The sequence below is a fragment of the Vanacampus margaritifer genome, chromosome 8 (genome assembly GCF_051991255.1).
Source record: "Vanacampus margaritifer isolate UIUO_Vmar chromosome 8, RoL_Vmar_1.0, whole genome shotgun sequence".
Lineage (NCBI taxonomy): Eukaryota > Metazoa > Chordata > Actinopteri > Syngnathiformes > Syngnathidae > Vanacampus > Vanacampus margaritifer.
The window spans coordinates 5330274-5345852 of record NC_135439.1 but is presented as its reverse complement, the minus strand read 5'-3'; the positions used below and the strand labels follow the sequence as shown (position 1 = coordinate 5345852).

The following is a 15579-nucleotide window of genomic DNA, read 5'->3' as shown; positions in this document are numbered from 1 at the left end:
AAATGCAAACATGTTAGCATTGTGTGACTTATTAATAGCATTGGTTTTATGCATGCTGCAAGATGAATGCCACAAATAATACATTACAAAGGATTCCCTCCGCCTACAGTTAGTTTTAACTCATTCAAACCCAAAAACATAGAAATATGTTTTTTAATATACTTTGTCCTTCACTCCCAAAAACGTTTTTTTATGTCAGAGCATACAGAAGGCTTTGATGCAGCTTCTGACCTGAAGAGGTCGCTTAAAGCAATGGTAGTTATTAAAAAAAAAACGGCTAGCAGGTGTCAACAGAGTATAAGATATCAGCCAGTGCCAATGGGCCATGTTGCAACAAGCTCTTTTTTTTCCAGGTTTGTGAATAATGATAAACTTAGCTATGTTCTAATGCTAATTGCTGCAAAACGGAAACAGATACAAATTTTAAAAAAAAATCCTGATGAAAGAAAAGCAACTCTAATGTTTCTTTTGGTAGATTCCATGTTTTTATAGCAATAGAACACAATATTCTGGAGACCTTGCAAAATCAGTCAAAATCCAGTAAAACAGCCAGGAGCAAAGGCGGTTGCTTCAGTGAAAATGGCTGGGAGTGAATCAGTTGATTATACAACTCCTTTTATACTTTTATATATATCTTTGTATAGGACCATCATATTGGATGCCATTAGATTTATGATTTGGTTTAAGTACTACAGTGATAACAGTCGTATACAGTATATATCTTATTGTACGTATGATGCTAAAAGTGTAAAAAATGCAATTACACAAACCCATATCAAAAAACAGTGCGCACCAATGAGTGAATTCACGATTATGCCGCTCTAGCGCCTTCGATGTAAAGCAGCCGCTGCGACCGCATGCTACTCGAACTTACTTGAAGGGAAAAGATTGTCCGGTTGTCTGATACGCAGAGTGCGCGTCTCCCCTTTCAGGTACTACGCCGACATCAACCGCCTGCCTGCCATCAGCGATCAGGACATGAATGCCTATCTGGCTGAGCAGGCGCGCCTCCACTCCAGCGAGTTCAATGCGCTCAGTGCCCTCCACGAGATCTACAGCTACGTCAGCAAATACAGCCAGGAGGTGAGGACGAGCGCGCCACGGGGTCGGAAAATATGACGATGAACTTGCTCATCATTTCGGCCTCCAGCAACTTTCTACACACATATTAAAAGCACACGTAGTCCAACCCTGGTCAGAATATAAACGCAATGATTATATTATTGATATTCATAACAGACACAGACTAATAAAGGTTAGCTTGTCACAATATCGGTGAAACCCGTTTTGGAGATTTTGCATACAAACAAAAAAAAGAAACAATTTGCAACCAAAAGTCCTCTATTCATGTTTCCAAACAATAACAAAAATAAAACGTCTACTACTCACAAAAAGTTAGAGATGGTCGGTTTTCACCTAACATTTGATGAGCTTCAAAGGGAAGTAGCCCCTGAGATTATTGTGTAACAGATTGTCATCAGCAGGTTGCAATAACGATACAGAGAGACTGGAAGAGTCACAGAAAGGCATACGAGTGGATGTCCTTGGAAGTTTATTGGTCAGCTCCTTGTTAATGAACAAGAATAAGAGTGCACTGAAACATTGAACAGGTGAAGATGCGTATTCAAAAGTTTAGAAAAGCTCAAATCAAGTTCACCTCAAAGCTATAATATACTGAATTTTAAATCCATCCTAAAAAATCACAGTTTTTCAGTTAATGTAGTTATTGAAGCATTTGCCCTTCAAATGTTTCCAGAATTATAATATCAGGATAACCTGCAGATTGCAGAATCAATCTGACTCAGTTTCAAGTTTGTCAATCACCTTTTGTTATCAAACGGTGTCTCAGCAAGTAAACAACATAACGACACAATTGGCACTTTTCTTGACTGTCGTAAATGTCAGTTGTAAAAAAAAAAGAAATAATAATAAATAAATAAAAATACACATAAATGTTCTCAAAGCTATGCAGAACGTGAGGGGAGAAATCTGGAATTGCTATTGCGGAATTAATAGCCCAGTGCCAGCCCACCATTACCAAAAAATCGGCATAAATGTATTGTAACTGGCAGCCATTGAAATGCATTGGGGTAATTGCGTCACTTTTCAACCCCCAAAAAATATTCTAAAAACGCTGATAAACAACAAATGTGAGTTTACCATGAAAAAAGGGGTGCCCATCCCACCACGTTTAAAAAAAAGAAGAAGAAGCAAAAAGCAAGCTCTCTGTAATGACATGATGACACAATGCATTGCTGTACTTTGTGTGCCAGTGCTGCTATTAGCCAACATCCACCTTACAACACACTGGCTGAGGTTTAGCTGTTCATACAAACAGTTTACGCTCCGGCTCCCGAGCCAGCTTGTGAGTAGGAAGATTGGCCGGCGGTTGGTGCCCTGTTGCCTCCCACAGCCATTGGCTGGACATAACACTGGCTGCATGCATGTGCGCTCTCTGATAAGAGTTGGCAAACATTTTCAGTGTTTTGAATTAAAAAAATAAATAAAAATAAACATCACAGGGAGCTAAGTGGTAAAAATTACGTCGTCAGGTATCAGTCATACATATAGAACACTAATTTGCGATGATGAAAGAAATGTTAGCGTAATTTTATAGCTAGCTAATCTCTTGCTTTCACTTAGCGAGCTCGCCAACTGTGTGTGTGTGTGTGTGTGTTTGTATTAGATCACGGAGGCGCTGGAGCAGGACGAGCAGGCCCAGAAGCAGAAGTTGGCATATAAAGTGGAGCAGATCATCTCAGCCATGTCTGCCGAGAGCTGAGACGCACGCCAACATACATACGCGCACACGCTCACGCACACATGCTGTACACGCAGACACACAAAACAAGCATATGCTGAGGCGGAGAAGAGGCGGTGGAAGAGGAGGAGTAACATGCGCACACAGCAAGTGCACTCAAACGCACACGCACCTCATGTGTATGCCTGCACACAAACACCCAGAGAGACTCGTACGCAGGGAGGCTTGCAAACTTTATGGACCTAGTACAAATGACACACACGAAAAACGTGCATACACCGAGAAAATCACACACGAACAGCAGATCATCCCCCAAAGCATGACGTTTGCGAGTAACATGCATCCATCGTCGAAAGGTGTCCTCCGAGGGAACCACGCAATGAATGACGACTCATCTCCTAAAAGATCAACAAAAATCGAGGTGCTTATGGTTTTTGGACTAATAATAGCGATGAAGGTACGAGCGCTACGGGTCACAGGCAGGATGCGATGCTGCCATTTAAGCATTTTGTCAACAGTGAGGTCATGTTGTGTAGTTGATCAAATTTGGATTTTAATTAGAGATAGACCGATATGTTTTTTTCAGGGCCGATACCGATGCTGATTATTAGTAGTCAAGGAGACCGATAACCGATATACATTTTCAGTAAAAAAAAAAAAAAGGGGGGGGGGGGATCTTGGCGTAAATTTTTTAAAATACAAAAGCCAATCTCTACTTTGTTGTACTAACAATTGCAAAAACAATTTTTCAGATTTTTAAAAATGTAGACGTTTATTTTTTTATTTTTAATATCTTAGACAATACACTTCATTTTAAATTTCTTTAAGAAATGTTCTGGCAGCTCCCAATGTTACGTCTTAAAAAGTTAAATGGAAACTGGAAACACATTTCACTCTAAAAAGAGTTGGGTCAAAAGTAACCCAACTATGGATCAAAAGTAACCCAACTATGGATCAAAAATGGACCGATCCACTTTATGGGTCAATTTGACCCAACTTTCTGGGTTGTTTTATACGAAATGTTTTTTCTGAAAGACCTATTTCTTGACTCAAAGTTGGATCATATCGGCCCCAAGTCCATTTTAGACCCATAGTTGGGTTATTTTTGACCCAACTGTTTTTAGAGTAATTCTTTGTTTTAATGTCGAATAAAAACAAAAGGTTCAGAAAGTTCCCAGGGTCAGCAGCATCTCCTATAAAGTTAACTGAAAATTTAAATAAATAGTTCCCTGAGATTAAAGTGGTTTTAGCTTTACCTTTTGGGGCTGATTATCGGTCTATCTCTAATTTTAATTAGGGAGATTTGTGAGCAGGACCCCAAAGTCTTCAATGGACCTAACGTGCATGTTTTTGCAAGCAAGCCATGCCAAATGAAGACAGGAAGACGAGCGCCGAGATTTGAACCAAATCTCAAGATTGTGAAGCACGCTAACCACTAGTTCCGATGCTGCAGATTTTAAAACATTTCACAAAAATAGTTTACTAAGGCTGTGTTCACACTTGCAAGATTCCCACCGCTAATGGGTAAGTACCGATACCAGGTATTGGTATCAGGCTGATACCCGGCTTTATTTCAATGTATCAGTACTCGCGTTGTGGCTGTTTTACGATCAGTTACTACAAATTAGAAAAATAGAAAATGATCTGTCATTGTTTTTTTGTGGGAAATTTTATGGCTCAAAAGTACTAGTGGTTTCGGTACTTGGTATTGGTATCTTTAACTACTCAAGAGTTGAGTACTCGACTGGTACTGTCTCCAAAAATGAACGTATTTGGGTACAATTGCTTTTTATGATGATGTGCAATACATTTAATGAAATCATATATTTGTTAATTATTCTGTATTTAAGGAATGCCGGAGCAGAGATTCAAACCAAGAACATTAGGGCTGCGAGGCAGAGATGCTAATCACTGCACTGCACTGCTACTGTATGACCTTTTTTTTTTTTCTAGTCCAGAACAGAAAACAAAGTATGAACACAGCCATAGAAGCCTAGTTCAAAAGTATTCTCATAAACATGCATTAAGATGTACATTATAGCACTGAACAAGCAGTATAAAATAGGTCATGCAGTGATATCTAGAACACTAATTTTAATTCATTTGAAGATGAGTGGGGAACTAAACTGTGGCAGAATGTGTCATTAATGACGTCTCATCAGTCATTGTTTACATTATACTTGAAATGCACCAAGTGTACGAGACAAAAACACCTGCGGCGGCTGTCAAGAAATGTGGAAAGATGAAATTGAGTAGCTGCTGGGTTGGTCCGATAAATCCACTTGAATGAAAGCAAACCTGGACAATGAAGCTCGTGAACGGGCTGCAGAGCTTCTAATTTTGGAGTCGTTTGCGGGTGCAGAGAGCTCCCGCCGGATCTATGAAGATGGATGCCACGTGCAGTGGGCTCATTAGCCGCTCCTTGTAAATTTGATGCGTTCTGCCGCCTGACTGCACTTCACTCACTTTGCATCGCGCCCGTGTCTCCATCTTTAATTGTGTAATTCACGTCTTTTTATTCGTACCCGACTGCTGGTGGTCTCTTTTGCTGCTGTATTTATTGAGTGCCATATAGAAACTTATCACGATCAAACTGTCAGTGTGAGGCCTGTTGGGGGGGGGGAGTGTTCAGTTTTGTTCACGACGCACCAAACTGTGACAATGACAAACGTCTTTGTGTGCTCGATCACGCCCGTTCATGTTCGAGGGCTTCTTTTATTTGTCTTGAGCCCCACCATCAATTCAAAACGAAAAGATGAGAAGAAAAAGCCTCCATTTCCTGTTAAATGTTGAAATATGACAAAGGACCCATGTGTTTTATGTGTGATTTGATAAGTTATAAATGTGTCGTGCAATAAACTGTCAGATGTGTTTTTTTAAACGATATATTACTATATAAATATTGTACATAGAAGACATTCCTATTTTGCAAGCAAAAGATTCACTTTTTACTGTTGTTATAAATTAAACTGAACAGCTGACGATACGCATCCTTGTCTGGTTTCTTTTGTGTTGGGGGAGTTGAATGTCCACTCCACTACTCTTCACATCCCAATCCTCCCGACACACTTCCTGTCTTACTATTTCAGTAACTCACTGGCATGCTGATTCACGTGGGGAACTATGATTGAGCTTTCATTGGAAAGGTATAATTTGTTACATGTGCACAAAACCTTAAACTGACGCAGCAGGACCTGTATGAGATATTGTCTTATTTGGACTAGGATATACTGAAAACTCAATTTCCTGGTAGAGAAGGCGGAAGGATACACGGATGATTTAACGGTAGATAATGGAAAGTACCTTAAACTTTCTGGCTGATTTTGAACTTTAGATAATATTAGAGCATCTTCCATTGGATAGACTGACATGTCCATTCAGTACCATGCAGAGGGAAGGGTGTGAGGGAGGCCACACAGAATCTTGTCTTTGATCTATAGGAGGGAAAATTTGGCCCGATTGTTGTATGTGCATACTACCGGTTTAGTCTAAATGCCGCTCACTTTTGGCCCAATACTGTCAGAATTTCTCTTTTCAGAATGATGATGATGACCCTAACACTAGTTGGGTTTCCAATCCCATCCACCAATTTTTATTAAAATTTTCAAGAAATGAGAAAAAGGGCCCAAAATTCACAAAATAAAAAAAATTACGTTTAGAGGGGGTGGATTTTGAAGCGTATTGAAAAAAGGAAAATGCTAATTTGGGCAGGTTTTGCGAATAACCACTGGCAAGATCGGATACACGTCGCAAAGTCCCAAAGCAATGTCGGACGATAAAGTAAGGTATGTTTGCGGGGGGGCAAAACACAAATATTTTTGGAATTCATTAAATAAGCGAATATTAATGCTATTTTAGATGGAAAACAGCAAAGAAATGCTACGGTTTATCAAGAATTACAAAATAAAACTCATACGACGTCATCGCACGCCGCAGTTCGTTATTTCGTAATTAAAAACGTGTATTTATTTACACATGCACATACAAAAAATATATTAAAAATTATTAAAAAAAAAAAAAAAAAGAGAGCAATGATGATGACATGTCAAATCGGTAAAATTACCGAATGAACAATACTGAGCTCTCCAGAAAAAAAAGAAGAAAAAAAAGCTTGTATTTATAAGTCAGAAACGGAGAATAATTGAGTTGCTGTAACAGAAAGCTTCTAAGAACATTCTAGTTCCAGAATGACAGCCAAAAACAAGACCTAAACCCAAGCTAGAAAATCTGATTTAAAAAAAAGGAAGGAAGAAGGGTGGGTAGATTGAGTTTTTAACATTCTTTTCATATACAAGGGTCAGACTTTGGTGGAAGTGAAAGGAATTTGACTCATTTGCTTGAATGATGGGGGAAATAACAAAACAAAACACCGATTCAATTGACGGGAATTAATTTTGACGACAAACAACCGACTTCGCTTAAGTTACGTCAGTGTCACGACAGAAGAGCAAAGCTTGTAAAACAACAAAGAACTATCCTGGAGAAAAAGATTAATCCCTTTGAATTGGAGAAAAAAAAAAAGCTTGCTAGTGATGAGCAGCTTCCTGGGGGAGCAGGGAATAATTTGCTGTACTGTAAGTACTGTGACAATATTTGGTATGGCATGTGAGCACTGTATAAGGACTCCTCCGCACTTGCTATAAGGAATTCATTATTTATGTTTATCCCTCAGGGCAAGCAGAGCAATGGGGGGGGGGGGGAATTGGGTGCTTGCATGAGTATTCAGAACTCCCAACCTGCGTGGATGCAACTCACAAAGAGGAATTTCCATCTGCATTCCACTGCGCTTTCCCTGGTAGGAGGTTGGAAATATCGGAATTTCCTGTCTCCTTAAATGTAGCGTTACACTTTACAAGATCTACTTGTCACTTCTATACAAGTCATAGTCGGGTCTCTGGAGTGCCTGTTCAGTATTCATGCATCAAGTGTCAAATTCAGAGGTGGGCACTCGGCTGCTGTTTGAAGCCTAGAACAAAAATACATGGACTGGGAAGGATAGTCTGTACTGACCCAGATCGACAAACTGCTCCAGTCAGTGCTCACGCTGCTCAGTCCGTGTATTTTTTTTCTCGAGGCTTTGGTCATAAAGCACTCATCGAAAATGTGGGCACACGTTAAAAATGTGGGCATCCGTCAACGACGAGGCTGACAGAGACGAAAATGCCCACCTCTTTTCATTTGCAGCCCATTTCCAACAGATACATAATAGTACAACTAGTTTATCGATTACCACCCCATCACCAAGTTTCTCCGGCCATGATCTGGCAGCCAGGCTGAGTGGGAGATGTGCCATTTTCAAACGACAGCCAAAGCGTGTCTTAATACCTGATATGTCCTGTGAATTTGAATTTGGATTTTCCTCTCACTCCCTTTCCCGGCAGCTCCATCTTCATCACTCTTCGACAAATATACCCGCTAACCTTCCTCTGGACACGTCCAAACCATCTAAATTGTCGCTCAATAACATTACCCCCCCAAGCAGCTAACCTTGGCTGTCCCTTTGATGTGCTCCATCTATCTATCCTGATGACTCCTAAAGAAAACCTCTAACATTTTCATTTTTGCCAACTCCAGTTGTTATTCCTGTCGTTTTTTTCAGTTCCTCAGTCTGTAATCCGTACATCATGGCTCACCTCACCTTTCCCCTTCATCCTATCATAGACTCCTCTATCACATAACACCCCTGACATTTTCCTCCACCAGTTCCAACCTGCCTGGATACATTTCTTCTCCTCCTTACCACAGTAACCATTGCGCAGGACTGTTGACCGTCTTGAGTAAGTCTTCCACTCTTGCTGTCTCTTCGCTTTGTAGTCTCACTCTTTCTCCTCCACAATCTTATTCATGCACATATTAGTGACAGGCTGATATATGTTTTTTTCAAGGTTGATACCAATGCTTATTATTAATAGTCAAGGAAGCCGATAACCAACATTTCAAGCCGATATTAATTTGCAGTAAAACTAATTTGATTTGTTTAAGAAATCATTTTTTAAAAATTGCTCTGTGACGTTTTCTACTGTAAATAAAGTTGTCCCAAATTTTGACATAATTTCCCTTTTTTTTTAAAATAAAAAATGTAGGGAGTTCCTAGTGTCAGAATATTTTTTTTCTATATATTTTTTAAATAGATCCATTAATGAAAAGTTCCCTGTATCTCACTGAGCGACAAATGTATGGGAATGTAGCTAATTTGGGATTTTCGTCAAGGTTTGTAAAAAGGATTCAAAAGATCTTTGCAGTGAAAAATGGTCTGGATATGTTCAAAATGTGCTTACGATAAGTAGAAACTGTCTGTAAACCTCTTACAAATCCTGATGAAAACCCTAAATTTGCTATGTTCACAAGCATTCAGCGCTCAGTGAGATACCAGCTTTATCGGCTTTCAGATTCGTAAAAAAGGCTGATGCAGATATTTGTCAAAATGCCAAATATCGGCACCGATAATCGGCCCGGCAAAAAGTAAGAGGCTTAGAATTGATCCCTGACGCTGGCCCACCTCAAACTCCTCTGCCACACCTACAGCACAATTCACCACTCTTATTCTACTCTCATCCTATTCTTGTCTGCTTCTTCAAACTTCCTCATTCAGTATCACAATTCTTTTGCGACCGAAGTCTACATATTGGGAAACAATGTTTTCAGGTGTGACGCTATTATTATTATTTTTTAAATTGAAACAAACAAAATGGCACGAGCGTCAATGCCGAATACGTAGTGGCCACTACCAACAGATGGTGCTGTTGATTCAGTCTCAACAAGTTTGCTGGCTAAAGAAGCGATGATTGCAATTTGCAAAAAAACATCAGACCATCAAGGTTCCTTTAGGAGCTTTTATTGGAAATGCTCCATGGACATTGTGGTCAATCTGGCTAACACGATTGTTGCATGTACAGCAGCTGATAAAGAAAACCTCAAATATGTAAACACACACATGCCAGGTCTTTGTTTTGTCTCTCCTGTACAACCAAGCATTACATTCCCTGAAGCACTGCCCAAACGCATCTTGGAGGCTGCTGAGGTCTGCATGCATCAGCCTCCCGCCGCTCTAATTAAATATGCATGCAGCATTATCAGGCTGCACACGATCAAACAGGCTGTGCGCCGAGTGTGTGTTTGTTCTTGCCAAGGACAAGAGACAGATGTCCAAATGGGGAAACCAAAATCCCCGACGGACACGCCCAACAACTCCCTGAGTGATCACAACGCTGACAATTTCCCTCCAAATGTATTTAATAAGCTAATCTGAGATGATGCTTTATCTGCTTAATTTGCTGTGATAGTTTCCTTCTTTTGTCCCCTCCCATTAAGAAATGAATTAGTGACGTCATTGCACATTGTCTAGCAACGGCATTGTAAAAGTGCGTGCAGATGCTAGAAATCCAATGCTGTGTTGATTAGTTAATTCAAGAAGGTGGAGGGAAAAGTGCAGATCATCAGGATGGTTGACTACTGCCATCCTGTGGGTAAAAATATAGCAACATACAAAGTGGCTACAACATGAGCACAACTGTTTACATTCATTCTCAAGGAGCTCATCTGAGAGGCTGCATATCTTGTGTCTGTAGGGCCATGCGGAGGGTCCCGCAGGTCCTAAATACTGACAAACTCGTGATTCACCAAGATGAAAGGAACACTCGCTCTCCAAGTTTATGATTGCCTCACATCCGTTCTCCAGCCTGTACGCTAAAAGGGTCATCACTGCTTGGACCAGACAGAGGTAATGGTAAAAAAAAAGAAAAGGAAAAAAACCTCCTTGCCCACCCACTTCTCAGACGCTCACTCCTTCCCTTTGGAAATCAAGACAGGCACCCTCCGACGCAGCCAATCAGTGAGCTCTGTGGGATTTACAACTCTCGCTCAGTCTCTCTCACTCTCACTTTTTTTTGTTGTGTGCCATAAAAAACACATTACAACACGCATATGTGCTTGCTTACATTGTGTTGATTGGAACGCATTAAACCAAATTAAAAATTTTATTTAAGAATGAAAAGGCCTTCAACCGTAACAATCTAGTATATTCAAGTATACGGCATTATTCCAGGTGGCCAGGCCTTTCTCGTCTCACCAAAGAGCATCATCACATTTGGAGAATGTGGCTGTTTTATAACTTCCTGTGGAGAGCTTATGCCAAAGCCTCTCAAATATTCCACTCACAGAATACAGAGCAAAGACTTTGGTTACCAGATAAAATGGTAAAATTTTATATGAGGACCAAAAGTACTGCATAAAGAGTCGCGACAATGCGGAAAAAGTCATTTGGGGACATAGGCCCGAGGTTTTTAGCTCTTAAGATCTGAAGTCAGTTGGGAAGAGCTGACATTTAAAGCACTTTAATAGGGTAAGTCTATAGTTTAGCAACTATCCTCTTAAAGTTATGCAATACAAACATGATTTTACAGTGCACTGGTTGTGTCTCATGAGGGCTTTGGCCAGTTTTACATGACCTTAAGAGTTTCGTATAGGATATTTAAACGATACACATTATAGGCCTCAGTGTTTGGGCTAATAACTAGGGTTGTAACGAAAACGGCAATATCGTGATATCGCAATATTGAAACTGCCACGATATTGTCATCGTCATGTCACGTTATTAAAAGCAGCGCGTCTGTTAAAAAGGTCAGATTGATTTCCATTTTGTGCAGTTCTAGCACCCCCTAGCGGCTACTTTTTTAGTGCAGTTAAATTTTTACAAGGCATGTTTTTGGCCTTTCTGTTTAAAATCCGCGCTAATGGTCAGATGAAGGGGAACGTTCTCAATCTGGCTCAGGCCTTCTTGAGTAGAGTTTGCATGTCCTCCCTTGTGTATGTGTTGACCCCCCAACCCCTCCGGTAATCCGGCAACGAACCGCATTGCATAAACGTGTGTTAGGTTCATTGACAAATTGTCCAGAGGTGTGAATGTGAGGGTAAACGGTTGCTTGTCTGTATGTGGCCTGTGACCCGTCCAGGGTGTGCCCCATCTCTTGCCCACAGTCAGCTAGGATAAACTCTACAGTAGTTACCCGTGATCATAATGAGACCAAGTGCTACAGAAAACTGATCATGTATGGAAAATTGAACATAGTTAACTTGTGAAGTGTTGTCATAAATCAGATTAATTAAAAGCCAAGAACTGTAGAGTGGATCCTCGGAATCTTAATGGTTCAGCGAACAAAGAACTCAACCAAAGAACAAAAATCCAGAGCCCATCAGTCCTTCTGTTGTCTTTGTGAAAGGGTAATGACGACATACTGTAATTAAAAAAGCAACTTTTATTTCACCATGTTTTATATCCTTTAAAGTTTGTAATTGACAACTATAGGCTACTATTATATTATTAATCTCTTAGCGAACAGAAACCAAAAGAAATCCGGCCTCCTGCAACTGTTTGTTTTTTAATCCCGACGGTCCACTGTACTCGCCTAAACCTGCTTCCCAATCAGCTCGTTTCATCAAAAGCTCTTCAGAGGCATGAGACCACATGGTCATAACTTCACTCCTCATGACCCTGGTGATGGTTCAGTGGTTGAAATTTCATTTTACATTTTTAAGTACTACCCTCTGAAGACTGGGAACCTCCAACAAGACTTCACACTGATATATATATCTATAAATATATATATATATAGATATAGATATATATATATATATATATATATATATATATATGCACCAATAATTGGGCATAATTTGGATGAGGTGTCCACCCAAATTCCCATACAGTCCTAGCTCCAGATTTTTTTTTTTTGGCACCGTTTTAAAAATCAGTTTAGATGCTAACAAACGGCTTATGTTGAATTAACATCTACATGCATTTCTACTGAAATCATCATATTTGTCATCACTCGTGCCCTTCGCTTGTGCCGAAAACAATAGAAAAGCATTTGACTTGAAGGGGTTTCGCTGTGTCTTTGTGCGTAACGTAAGTTGACACTGACATTTATTGGCCCTCTTGTGAAGATAAATGTGAAGCCAAAATATGACGTCTCTCAGTATGATGCATTGTAGTGTGATATAACAGTTTTCCATCTGATCAATGTGACTGATGCACCCGCTCAACACTGAGCAAATTATTCCAGTCAGGTCACCCGAGTATAGTATTACATTTTTATCTTACCAAGAATTTTCTGTGTAACAACAAGCAAAGAAGAAGACAATACAGATGTCAACGATCTGTGAAACTGACAGCACAGCATGGTAACTAAACAGGATTTATGCTTTGTGCCCTTTAATGGAAGTATTACTATATATTATTATTGCCTCATCAGACATAGCAAATGCCAGTTACTGCAGGAATGGCCATTATATATCGTTCTTGGCAAAGACATGAGGTTGTACACTAGAGAACAAAAGGAGAGATACGTGTGTGGCATAAAAAACAACAAAAAAGTCAACGAGAGCAAGAGCAGGCAGGGAAATAAAAAAAGTGATTACACAATTACAAAAGGTCTGGATTTGGATTTTTGTGGGCTTGGCTGAACCTGAAGGGGATTCCTCATGAGAAAGTGCAAGAACAAAGGCTCAGTGCAAACATTTCTCCCAAGACACTTAATCATGAATTTCAAAAGTGCATTTAGCACATTTGCTTAGTACATGCGCTTCACGTAAGCATGAGGGTCGAGTCGGCGACTATCCGATTTGGCCGAAGTCCACTTAACAGACTTAACCGCACTGTCACAAATCATCTAAATGGCCGCCTGATGTAGGCAGAGATTGCAGACCGTCGTGGAAAACGTACAGCGGCTAATTGGAAAAGAGGTTCCATGTTTGAAACCAGATGTGTAGCAAAGGGTACGCTATTGACAAATAAGGCCTAGAGGCTGCAAATCACTCTATACATGTGGTAACCATTATCTGTTGTGTATGTTTAGGAACGCGCTTGGTTGGTTTCCCGCCAGTTGTTGAACCAGACACTCGGGTGCGTGGACGTAGCATTCAAGCTAATGTAATGATTCGGTTAGTCTGACTTAACATACAGCACATGTAAACACCTGATTAATTTCATACGCTAAAGCATGCGGATAGACATCAAGTTTTGACCATGAGCTGCACGTGCTTCAATGTTGGCTGCTAAATTCTATATTCAGTTCAACAGCTGTCAACAAATTAATAACACTCACCAGCATCCTCGCTCCCCTTTCTCCAAAATGATATTGTCCTACATTATTTCTATTTCAGCGCACGCTGTGTGTGTCTTTCTATGCTTATAGCTGGCGTAGTAAGAGTAGCAACTCCACAACGTGTTCAGCCGCACCAGTAGCTAACCAAACGTTGTTGCTAGCTAGCGTGCCATCGAGCCTCCACCTCCAACTGGTGCGTTGTTCCACTTTAACGTGCGTGGGGCGGTTGATTCTGGTTTTTGTTATTCAATGTGTTTTGCCTCGTAAACTGTGATGCAAAACTACTCTTTTTTTTTTTTATTTAAGTTGTTGTTTCATTTCAAATACAATTTCTGTTCAAATTTACAATGTTACTTTGCATTTTGTTCTCTTACTATACTGAATGCAAACCAAAGTGAACTCACCTTGACTCCTTGTCATTGAAATTTGCAAATCAAGTGATAAATATTGGTTTAATGATTGACTCAGACCTCAATTTCAACAACCACTTAAAATCTATTACTAAATCTGCCAATTGCCACTGGACGAACATAGCTCTACCTCCAATTAAGGATTTTCTATCCAAACAAGTCACAGAAAAACTTGTTCCTACTTTCATATGCAGTAGACTAGATTACTGCACTGGTTCTCTTGTTGACTAACCTTGCTCTGCAAGATTAATTCTCGCAATATCAATCTGGCTATTTCCAGGTTACATGTTGACAGGTCTCAACAACAACAACAACAAAAATCCATCAGAAACCTGCAGCTGACCCAGAATGCTCCAACCAGAGTCCTAAGAAACACCAGGAAACTGGACCATATCACACCACTCCCAAGATGACTACTCTGGTGAGCCAAAGGATTTATTTGAACATTTTACTGCTGGTCTACGAAGCTCTAAATAGTATTTGACCAAAATACATGTGTGATATATTAGTTCTCTATCAAGCATCCCAATCCTTAAGGTCAACCGGGATAGTTCTATTGTGTATTCCCAGAACCAAACAAAGTGAAGAGATGTTTAGTTGTCATGCGCCTCACTTGTAGAACAAACTTCCTGAAGTCTGCTCAACCTGTCAATTCATTTAAATAATGGATGAAAACATCATTCTCATGAGCTACTCTTTCAATAAATCTCTTTGCTACTCTGATTGCACTTGATAGATATTATAACATTTTTAATTCTTCATTTCATATATTAACCATTGTTACACATTATTAACATTTTAATTCTTTATATTAACCTTGTCGAGATGTTTTGTGTCCTGTGCAGAGCAGATGGTGTTGATTTCGGTATAATCTGACCTTAAGATGGGACATACTATTTAGTCTAAAAAGTTCCTTCTCAGCGCTTTGTGCGAAAACACATTTGGTCCTTGAGAACAGAATCTGTTTCGAACACGCACTCCTGACTCTGTTTTCGCCATCGCTCATGGAAAAGTACCCAGAGAGTATGTTTTGTCTACAAATGAAAGAGAGGCGGTCGGTTTTAACTATAAGAAGCCATTTTACACGCGGAAGAGACACATTTCGACGCTCTGAATCCCACCTGTTTAAGTGATGAATTAGAGGCTGTTTGAGTGTCCAGAGATCTCTGTTAGATAAAATCATTTTTGCAAAGGTGTTTTTTCTTACATTAAATTTGTCTTCAAATTTTGGAACACGCAAAGAGGACAAATCATTTGATTCCTCTTTCACACTTTATTAGCCTGACTTTAAATACTGTTTTAATTG

The 15579-nt window shown here is 39.8% G+C and overlaps 2 protein-coding genes across 2 annotated transcripts in view; one reads left to right on the top strand and one right to left on the bottom strand.

Annotated features, from left to right (window-relative positions):
* Positions 1-5747, top strand: part of LOC144056209 (plexin-A2-like) — a 104858-nt gene extending 99111 nt beyond the window's left edge. The window contains exons 31-32 of the mRNA XM_077572762.1: positions 933-1083; positions 2687-5747. Of these exons, the coding sequence (XP_077428888.1) occupies positions 933-1083; positions 2687-2782 (247 nt within the window). The 3' untranslated portion in view covers positions 2783-5747. The remainder of the gene's footprint in view (positions 1-932; positions 1084-2686) is intronic.
* LOC144056210 (olfactory receptor class A-like protein 1) overlaps positions 1-15579 on the bottom strand; it is a 159504-nt gene that overhangs the window by 126149 nt on the left and 17776 nt on the right. The gene's annotated exons all lie outside the window — the stretch shown is intronic.